Raw genomic sequence first — 11,501 nt, forward strand, 5'->3', positions numbered from 1 at the left:
GGTGCAGCCCTCTTCTCTTCCATGCAACTGGGTTTGTGCAGCTATGGCGCTTTCCTTTTCTTTTTTTTTTTTTAAAAAAAACTTCGCTGGTTACTGTATTGACTGTGCACGATAGCCTATTGCCCTTAAAACCAAAAAAAAAATAAAAAATAAAAAAAAATCTTGCTGTCGTGTCTAGTAATTTTGTGAATTAATCATGTGACATCATTGTTTGCGTTGGTTCATAAATACATGGCGGCTTTTAATCCCCAATGACACAAAATGCTGACTAGCCCACAATTTAAAATATCCACGTGTACTTGTCATGCTCCTTAATTCATATATGAATCTGTTTGAATTGCGATTTTCTAAAATTTTTATAAAAAAAAAAGCACTATAGCTATTTAATTTAATATATATATGTAAAACAAAAAAATAATTAAACAATGTATTCATAAAAAATATACAAATATTTTAAAAAGAATTCACAGTCCAAACAAAACTCAATTAGACTCTTAGCGGCTAAAAGTTCAACGAAAAGGGACAAGTCTGCGGTCTTTACACATAAGCACATACGTATACAGTCCCTCCACTTTCTATTTAATGATAATTCACAGCTCCTAAACCAATCATAAGATTCTTGACTGGCGGCCGGCATTCAATTTCTCCCCATTTCTTCGAGATTACTACCCCCTCCTCCGCCCCTCCTGGCCAGCCGGCCGCCACCGCCACCGCCTGAAGTACAAGTTCAAACGGCAAGTAGGCTAAAGAGTTCTAATCCTAATCATGGATTCTTCATCTGTTGATGCTAGTCAGCCACTGCTGCCGAGAACTAACACTCAAATCAGCAAAGAGCTTGAAGAAATATTATGCGATAATGAACAACCATTGCTGCAGCGTTACCGGGCGGCGACTTGGATTGAGATGAAGCTTCTTTTTCACTTAGCAGCACCAGCTGTGATTGTTTACATGATCAACTACCTTATGTCCATGTCCACACAAATTTTCTCTGGGCATCTTGGCAATCTTGAACTCGCCGCTGCTTCCCTTGGCAACACTGGGATTCAAATTTTTGCCTATGGTCTCATGGTATCTAAATACAGCTGAATCTTTTTGTCAATCCATGTTATTTTACATTCTTTTTAAGTTGATTTTCTCATAATTTTGATGATTGGGATGTTTTGTGTAAGTGTGTAACAGCTAGGAATGGGTAGTGCAGTCGAAACACTATGTGGACAAGCATTTGGAGCCAAAAAGTATGAGATGTTAGGCGTATATCTTCAAAGATCTACCATACTCTTGAGTTTAACTGGTGTTTTGCTGGCCATAATCTATGTTTTCTCGAAGCCAATCCTTATATTTCTAGGCCAAGCACCAGATATTGCATCAGCAGCAGCCTTATTCGTGTATGGTTTGATCCCACAAATCTTTGCCTATGCAGTAAACTTCCCAATTCAAAAATTCATGCAAGCTCAAAGCATAGTGCAACCAAGTGCATATATATCAACAGCAACGTTAGCCCTGCATCTTGTATTGAGTTGGCTGGCAGTTTACAAAATTGGGCTTGGTTTATTGGGTGCATCACTAGTTTTGAGCTTTTCTTGGTGGATAATTGTGATTGGACAATTTATTTACATAGTGAAAAGTGAAAAATGCAAACAAACTTGGACTGGTTTTAGTCTACAAGCCTTCAGTGGCCTTTGGGGGTTCTTCAAATTGTCAGCAGCATCAGCAGTTATGTTGTGTTTGGAGACTTGGTATTTTCAGGTTCTTGTTCTATTGGCTGGTTTGCTTCCTAATCCTGAATTGGCTCTGGATGCTCTGTCCATTTGGTAAGCTTAAAACTTCACCTTGTTTAACTTCTTTTGTTACAATTTTACTTTGCAGAAAATGATAAACATATGGGGCTAATAAAACAGGATCTGCAAGATTTGGCTGGAATTCAGCTTTTTCAATTTTTCTTGAATGGAATGTGACCAGTAACATGTTGCAATAATTGCATACCCCAGCTTTTGTCTTTATCGATAAACAGAAAACCAAAAAAGTGATCATTGCAGAAACCTCCCCTGAGGTTTGTAATAATTTCACTTAGCACCTCTTAACTCTAAAAAAATATCACCCATCTTCCCTACTTTTAACTTTTTGTAGCATTATCAACCCATTTTAAAATATATTATTCAAAAACTCATTTTTAGATAGAGAAGATGTTTTCATTCCCAAAATTCCCTTTGTTGTCCTAATTTGTTTCAAAATTGAAAGTATGTAATAAAAAGTTGAAAATAAAGACAAATTGTATAAACTTGCAATTTTGATAGACATAATACAACAATAGGTATCTTGACATAAAAAATTGGTTTTAAGAATATCTATTGAAAGTGTTTTCGAGTCAAAAGAGATTATTCCATTTTTTCGAAGTGTTTTCGGTCAATATGAGATGTTTTCAAAATTTGACAACCTTTTAAAATTTTCTATTTAAAATTTGACAACCCCAATGTTCCTTGCTACTATGCTTGCTTCTAATTATGACTGTTTCTTCAAATCTTTGATGGGCTACAATAGGCATTGAATTTGACTTCAAATATTGTACAGTGAAAAATGGAAAGTAGGGATTATTGGTTAAAGAACTTTCTTGCTTCTCGATAAATTCAACAGGCAAAAGCTTTTTTGTATTTTTCTTTTTCTGGGCAACATGCTTATATCGCATGACATATTAATACTTGCATATGTTTTATTTATCTAGCCAATTTTATGATCTAACTGAAATTTGCTGATATTTGTTGCAGCACAACAATTTCTGGATGGGTATTTATGATCTCAGTCGGATTTAATGCAGCAGCAAGGTATGTCTTTGATTTTGAAATGTTGATAATCGTTCAATACGTACTTACTAGTACTATATATATATGGTTTAGATCATGAGGAAGAAGCAAAAATAAAAGAAGACAACAATCTTTTCTAAGAATTCTAGATGGTAATTTCCCAAAGAGAACATTAAATTGTTTATTTATTCTTGCATTTTAAGTTTGCAAAAATGATATAAATATGTGTAAATCATGAGAAAGTTCTTCTAGAATAGGATTCATTGCTTGCTTAATACTAGTCAAGTCCTTACGTACCTTTGAAAGAATTATTATCTGGGAACAGCGTGAAAAGGCCAAGTCAAAGGACTGCTAAAACCTACCAGAAACTTCCACAGCTGTTAAAAAAAATAAAGATAACATTAAAAAAAAAAAGAACTTTAACAGCTGTTGACGCCACAGTTCCGTGAATGTAGGATCATGTTTTTCAATAAAAACAATTTCATAATCGAGTTGGAGCAGTAGGGCTCATTTAAGAGAGTTGGAATTCCCAACGGGGCTCGTGAATTCATCCTAATTTGAATACTTCCAAAAATTCATATCATCTTGTAACAACAAATCCCATTTAGTATTATGTCAAATCAAGCTAAAGAGATCTTAGATTAGTAGAAGACATAATTTTGATTAAAGAGTTCAAGTTTGACTCACATAATAGTTACCTAACACAATTGTCATTTTACCATTATTGTAGCTAGAGTAAAGGTATATTCAAGTCGAGTCGAATTCAAATATTGTTATATTCGAGTTTGAACTTTGAACTTGATGTTTTTTTGGGATATTTGAACTAGAGCTTGAATGAGCATTCAAGGCCAAGCTTGTGCTCAACTCAACAGAAAGGTGCCACCCAAGCCTAAATGAGTTCGAGTTGTACTCGATATTGAGCTCGAGCTCGATAATTGACCGGCCCATTTCTCCTTTTGCAGAATGCACTGATAGTAAAAATCAATCAAATGAAAGATCTAATAACCTCCCAACTCCGACTATTAAGAGCAAAACCTAACTAAGCTGAAAATATAATGTGGAATTTGATGACTTTATTTACCTAAAATGACGATAATGGTTGGATTCTTGGCTGCAATAGCATATTCAGGAAATGAGAGAAAGAGAAGAAGGGCCGACTGCAACTGGAAAAGTGTCGAGGAGAAGGATGAACGGACTGATTTTGTGAAGATGAGAGGAAGAGGAGAAGGCCCTTTGAGATCATTGTGGTGGTGGTGGTGTTCTGAGTGTAACCCAAGAGAAGGGCCTTTGAGATTAATATGAGAAAGATGGTGTAGAGGCTGAAGAGTGGTAGAGGAGAATCAGAGATCAGTGTTTTGAAAGGGGTATTTGGGGCTAGTCTAGGGGTGAGGCGTTCTCGGATTGCCCTTGGGCGGTCAAATGGGGTCAAATGGGGTGTTAGTGCCATGAGGCATTTGCCCAAAGGATCGGCTTGAACGCCCGGGATATTTAGGCGAGTTTTTTCTTTGAGGCGTAAAAAATGTATGCCTTTAAAATTCTAACACCTTTTTTTACTCTCTAGAAGACCATCTAATCTGGATTTTCTCTTCACTTGTTTAAGGAAGTTGAGGCCTTCAACTTGCAATTTTTGAAAACTTTTCTTATGCTAGCTTACAAATTTAAGTTGGTGAATATGGCCGTTAGTTTGGAATTTAATGGTGCAAAGGAGGTGAAATTTTCAAACTTTGTAACCTAGATTGAGGATACTCCAAAGAAACAGGGGAAAGACATTTGCTTTGATAGTCAAAACTCACAAATATCATTTGCTAGTGCTCTTGAAAAGAGTTTTCGCAACGGTGATCATTAGTTTGTGGGGTAATATCAAGCCCTTTAAGCAAATAATCATCGAAGTTTACAGTGGTTTGTTGGGTTTCTGCTCATGGCATGACATTAGTCACACAAGCAGGGTTTAATTTAGTCACACAAACAAGTTTTATTTTTCTTATGCAGACATAAGGTTATAATTTTTCTTTATTGTATCTAATCCTTTTTTTGGTATTTTTAATATTATACATAGATACACACACACACATACACACATGCATATATATATATATATATATACATATATATACATATTATAATATTTTTATATTTTTAAAATATTGAAAAATAAAAATTTGTGGGGCTTACACCCTTCGTCTTGGGGCTTTTGACTTGTTTGGACAGACATAGAACGTCCTGTTCAATGCTTTTACCTTTTAAAACACTGTTGGAGATTCACATACCATAGCTGTAGGCAACAAGCATTAGGACTAGAACGAGATTCAGAAAATGAGAAAACTTCAGGAGTGTGAAATGAAAGAAGTTTTCTTTTTTCCTGAATTTTCAAGTTTTCCTATTTTAAATTTTTTAAAGATTTTGAATTTAAGAGTTTACCTTTTTGCCATCACAAATTTCTTAAGTAAACCAAGATTCATGTAAGTTTGCTAAACTATAAATCCAAATCAGTAATTTCATAATTGACAAAAATATAATATATTATATATGCATGCTACTTAATTAGGCTTATCAAGCACTCAGGTAACCTACCTAGTGCTCGAATTTGACTTGCCAGCCTAATCGAGTAGTTTGAACTCAAGCTCGAATTTGATCCAATCTTTTGTCCGAGCTGCTCAACTCACCATCACCCCTAACTGCTAGATATCTCTGTCTTTGTTTACAATGTGGACTGATTGTCCTCACAGAAATTTTAATTAAATAAAGTGTCCAACAATATCTTATTCATGTGTGTAAATATTTAATTTGGACTGATGAAGATTTTGAAATAATTACCAGTGTGAGAGTTAGCAATGAACTTGGAGCAGGACATCCAAAATCAGCAGCATTTTCAGTGGTAGTTGTGAATGTGATCTCTTTCATAGTATCTGTGATTGCGGCAATTATCGTCCTTGCTCTGCGCCGAGTCATGAGCTACGCATTCACGGAAGGTGAAGTGGTTGCAGATGCTGTCTCTGATCTTGCCCCACTTCTGGCCCTCACTCTTGTTCTTAATGGCATCCAACCAGTATTGTCAGGTAATCAACAAGTTAATTCAAGTGGTTAAACTTAAGGTCTTTTGTTTATTGTCTTTTGTTCAACTTGTTTAATAACTTTCTTTATGTTGCATAAGTTATAAATCATACATTGATTTGTCTATTTGTTGCCTTAAGGACACACATAAGACATTTCATCAGTTTTTTTTTTTTTTTTTTGTAACGAGAGTAAATTTCTTCTTCAAAAGTATTAGAATCTAGAAAGTCGGTGGTAATTTTGAAGCTTAATAATAGACCCACCTTCTCTGTTTAGTAAATTTATTATGTCCCCTTAAGACACTAAATAGAAAAAAATATATCAAGTATACGCAAAAAGAAATTAAGAAAATATTTTTATTCATTATTTTATTTGATACCACTACAATCTTTTCCCTTTTGTAAGCTTACAATTTCTTCTAAGAATTTAATTTTTTTTTTGGTTGAAAAGCTCATGTGGAAGCCAACTTATTTCAATATAGGCCAATTTGTTCTCTAAACCGAAACTAAAAGACTGGCTCTGGCATTATTAGAGATTTAATGCAATGTGGTCCAAAGGATCTAGAGCGCATGAATGATTGGACAGTCATTTTTGGCCGAAAAATTGCGTCGTTTTCCGTGATCACATTTCCCTATTATCTTTTTTCTTCACATACATCAAATCACTACAGTAATTTTTCTAAAAAAAATCCAAGAAAATGCAATCCAAACAAGGCTGATGAGAAATTAATGTTTCTAAACATGTTTGTAGCAATTAGATAGGTAATTGAATGCCTAGGTAGTTTGCCTAAACATGTCTACTGACTCTACTCAATTATGTTTGTCATTCTTGTCTCAAATATGAAGGTGTGGCCGTTGGATGTGGATGGCAAGCATTTGTTGCATACGTGAATGTGGGATGTTACTATTTAGTCGGAATCCCGTTGGGTTCTCTGCTCGGCTTTTACTTCCAACTTGGTGCTAAGGTAAATTGAACTTTGACATTGTGACAACAAGAAGTTTTAGCATTAATATTCCATCTTCTACATTAATTTGGGTGCCTATAATGTATAAATTGGCTATGTTTTAGAAAATTATATATATATATATATATATGTGTGTGTGTGTATATAAAACTTGTTATAGGTGTGTATACTATAAAAATCGAAATTGAAGAAGAAGAATCGGTTTATTAAATTCCATTGCTTATGGATACTTGCTGGTGCACGTAGGGACTATGGTCCGGCATGTTGGGCGGTACTACAATGCAGACAATTATTTTGTTGTGGGTAACAATTCGAACAGATTGGAATAAGGAGGTAAAAATCGTACCATCATTTATTGTTAATCTTATTCAGCTATTTTCTCTTTTTTTTTTCTTTTTGTTCCTTCATTTAAATTGAATATATTAGTCTGATTCCATATGACAATAAAAATTACTTGAAAATGCATAATGATTTCTTTAACATGAAAAATTATTTAACTACACTCGAAAATCTTTTGCAAGTTCACTTTTGGCAATTGTTTTCTTCACCTCATCTAAATTGTGATCGTGGAAATTTGTGAGGTCAAATTAGTAGGGAGTATAATTAATTAAGGTTCTTGATGTCTTCATTTGTATTAATTTGCAGGTTGAAGTAGCTTTAAAGAGATTAGACAAATGGGAAGATCAGAAGAGAGAAGCTCTTCTCAAAGATTGAAATAAGCCCAGAATGGCAAGGGCTTCAACTCAATTCAATATTACATTGTGGGCAGCTGTCATCAACAAGTCAAAGAGAGATGGGGAGAAAGAGAGAAGGAAAAGATTTAAAGAGACTTGAAATTGATGATTTGTTGGCCTATAATTTTAGACTAGCTAATCTAGTTCTCCTGCATGATTGAATTTTGTGCATCTTGAAAAGGGGCTATTCTAATTTTAGATTAGCTAAGCTGGTTTATAGGCCACTGGCTAAAGTTTTGCTGGAAGGACAATTAAGTTTCTTTATTCACTTTGTTTGAACCAAATAATTGACGGAAATTGTTTTAGCACACGCTGCAGAATCCATTTTGGCATTCATTTGCACTTAGATGATCGAGATGAGGAAGGAAAACGCCATCTCTTCTCCAATGAAATCGACTCAAGCTAAGAGTGTATGTACAAATACCATTTCTCTTTTGAATACTTAAGGGGAGATCAAAAATTGATATTTTGAAAAGAGCAAATTACCTGAAAAATCATTTAAACTTAAGAGTATGTATTTACTTACTAAACTATTAGAAGTGTAAACTTGGAGTTATTTCGTCTATGTTCTCCATGAAGTCTACCAAATCTAAAGGTTGCACAAGTCAGAAGGCATAACCAGATTTGATAGATTTAACGGTGAAAATAGATGGAATGGTTTAAAATTTATATTTTTGATAGTTTAGCAGATGAATACATACTTTTAAAAAGTTAAATGGCCAAAATTTTATTATTTAAAAAATTCAGTGGCAACACGAATAATTTGCTCTTCTCAAAATATTAAAAGTTGAATTCACTTAGTTGCTAGCTTATCAGTTTACACTTTATGCCCACTAAAATAGCAAGTAGCATGTAAATTAATCATCAGGGTGTGGAAAGATATGAGAAAAAAAAAAAAGTAGTATGCAAATTCAATATACTTATGAATGACTATTGGGTACCCTTCAAGAAAAGGCCAAAATGCAATTGTTTATATGGAGCTTGTTTTATCATCCGTAAATTATATTTTCACAACTTAGATAAATACAAATTTTTTTATGGAGCTTATTTTATCGACCGCAAATGCTATTTTCACAACTTAGATTTGAATAGATGTGAAATCCCAAATGCAATCTTGACTTGAGAAAGCTCTTAACAATTTCATCAAAAAATGTGTTGGCAATTAATACTATAAATATCAACTATATCATTGGATCAAGTGAACCACCAACCTAATCTGGTGTAACTAGCTCATGCATTACCTATAAGATATCTTTCTTTATTTTTTTTATGGTACGGAAGATAATACAATAATACGCAATTGATAAAACTACTAATTAGAGTTTACAAAACCAAGGCAACCAATGGAGACCGCTAAGAGAAATCTACATGCTTGTGGGATTAATTAATTCAGAAGATTTTTGACAGCCTCGGATCAAGACAATTGTGGAGACATTTTTATGCGATGTGGACAGTTTCTGCAAGGGATACCTTAAATGTGTTGGGACGTTGGATTGGTCCGGATGGTAGGACTATTGGAGCTATTGACTGGCTCGCCCGTTCCAAGCGAAGAGCTGGTCCACGTGGACTTGGCGGAGGCTTATGGGATACCTTAAAAGAAAACAAATTTTAAAAGGTTTCTTAAGACTTTCTTAGTTTTAGGTGGACCAAACTTTCTCCTACCCTAATACTTTTATATATTTGGAATCATGGGCTCGTGTTGGATTATAGGTAGTAGGTAACCTTGTACCCTTCTTCTTGGTCAGCAGCAAAGATTGTGAATGGACTTCTCCGTATGATCTCACTTAAATTTATGGCATGTTGATGATGGGGTATAAACTTTTCTTTCTATACGCTATGTGGAAAAAAGAAAAAAAGAATCTACCTTCAATGAATGAGATATTAGGTTTTTCTTAATTGTTCATACTGGATGATGATAGTGTAGTTTTTTATTTTTATTCTTTTAGTAGGGAAGGGATAGAATTAAAGAAGTGGGGAGGAGAAAAGGGGATTTTAGAGTCTCAACTTTAGTTACTAGATCAACATCTTTCGGTGATGATAATGTAGTTTGTCGTAATATTTTTTTCCTTTTTTGCTAGCTTTTTTAAAATTATTTTCCAACACAAGAATGACAGAATTTATGAATGGGGAAACGGAAAATGGAGATTTGAATTTAGAATCTCTAAGTCAGTTTCAACTTTAGTCACTAAACCAAGATTTCCTTGACTTCTCTTTTAACCGGCTTGTCTGTATCATTTGTATCTTTTATTTATAAAGTTGACGATACAGTTTTATGGTATGCCATCGCATAATACAACCCTTGTTTAATTATAATCACATAAAGTGTAATTTTGGTTAAAATTATGGACTATCATCAGTTGGAATAATGTAGACTAAATTGTCTATAATATTTCATATGAGTGTAAAGAGAATTGCCTGAGATATAGGCCAGCATATACAATACTTGAGCATCAATTTGTTAATATTAATTGGTTGTATATGGTTACCTATGTTTCGGCTATTAAACCAACAAGGGATAATTGCAGAAACCTCCCCTGAGATTTCTGACATTTACACTGACCTACCCTCTAAGTTTAGAAATTGCATTCACCTCCCCTGAACAGTAATAATTTGTTGCAGAGACCTCCTTGACAGCTTTTGTAGAAGTGAGATAAGAATTTTCTTCCAATATTGCCCTTACTTGCTTGACAATTATTTGCTTGACAATTGCTTAACTAATTATCTAATTAGTTAATAGTTAAACTAATTAACTATTAACTAACTATCTAATTAACAATTAACTAATTAATTAATTAACTAATTATCTAATTAACTAATTGACTAATTATTTAATTAACTAATTAACTAAAGCTGTTGTCTGTCCGAAACTAAAAAATTATTTGCATGTTAAACTAATTAACTAACCAACTAATTAACAAACTATTTGCATGTTAAACTATATGTAGTACGCATTACCTAATTAACTAATTTCTATTTATCTAATTAACTAATTGTCTAATTAACTAATTAACTAAAGTTGTTGTCTGTCCAAAATAGGGTTGCAAACGAATCGAACCGCTCGCGAGCGGCTCGAGTCGAGCTTGAGTCGAGCTCGATATTAATCGAGCTCAAAATATTAAGCCCGTTAGCTCGCGAGCTTAAGTATATATATATTTTTTATTTTTATTTTTATTTAATAATAAAATTATGTATATTATATATTTTTTTTATTTTTTATTTTTATAGTAAAATTACGTATATATCCTTAATATTTTATTATTTTATTAAGAAAAAAATATTATTTTATTCATTATTATTATTTTTTTATTATTTTATTTATTTGCCGGCTCGTCGAGCTCGAGCTTGGTAAAATTTAGTCGAGGCTCGGTTCGATTAGCTCAAAACTTAACTCGGCTCGGCTCGATTAGCTCAAAACTCAACTCGGCTCGGCTCGTTTGCAGCCCTAATCCAAAACTAACAAACTATTTGCATGTTAAACTAATTAACTAATTAACTGCTTAACTAATTAACTTCCTAATTATCTAATTAATTAATTAACTAATTAACTAATTATCTAAAGTAAGAATATTGATATTACTGTAACACTTTTTGAATTTTACTTACAAACATTGATGTTTTAATCATAAATTAAATGTTTGAAAGTAAAATACCCATAAAGAACCGATACTTTAAATAGATAATGCGTACTGCATATAATTTAATATGCAAATAGTTTTTTAATTAGTTAATTAGTTAATTAGTTTAACATGCAAATAGTTTGTTAGTTTCGGATAGACAATAGCTTTAGTTAATTAGTTAATTAGATAAATAGAAATTAGTTAATTAGTTAATTAATTAATTAGATAATTAGTTAGTTAAGCAGTTAATTAGTTAATTAGTTTAACATGCAAATAGTTTGTTTGTTTCAAATAGACAATAGTTTTAATTAATTAGTTAATTAGTTAAGCAGCTAAT

General features: G+C 33.0%; 1 protein-coding gene across 2 annotated transcripts; it reads left to right on the plus strand.

The window, feature by feature from the left end:
• Nucleotides 1-579: 579 nt before the first annotated feature.
• On the plus strand, nt 580-7,855 carry LOC113690777 (protein DETOXIFICATION 40-like). 2 transcript variants are annotated; one of them, XM_027208835.2, is made up of 7 exons: nt 580-1,068; nt 1,180-1,811; nt 2,763-2,819; nt 5,616-5,854; nt 6,695-6,813; nt 7,060-7,146; nt 7,459-7,855. In XM_027208835.2, exons 1-7 carry the CDS (start codon nt 766-768, stop codon nt 7,525-7,527), a joined length of 1,506 nt encoding a protein of 501 aa, XP_027064636.1. In that variant the 5' UTR covers nt 580-765; the 3' UTR covers nt 7,528-7,855. The 2 variants fall into 2 exon arrangements, with proteins under 2 accessions (XP_027064636.1, XP_027064637.1); XM_027208836.2 differs by having other exon boundaries at nt 928-1,068; nt 1,170-1,811.
• The last annotated feature ends 3,646 nt before the right edge of the window (nt 7,856-11,501 follow it).

Source organism: Coffea arabica, chromosome 5c (assembly GCF_036785885.1).
Source record: "Coffea arabica cultivar ET-39 chromosome 5c, Coffea Arabica ET-39 HiFi, whole genome shotgun sequence".
Lineage (NCBI taxonomy): Eukaryota > Viridiplantae > Streptophyta > Magnoliopsida > Gentianales > Rubiaceae > Coffea > Coffea arabica.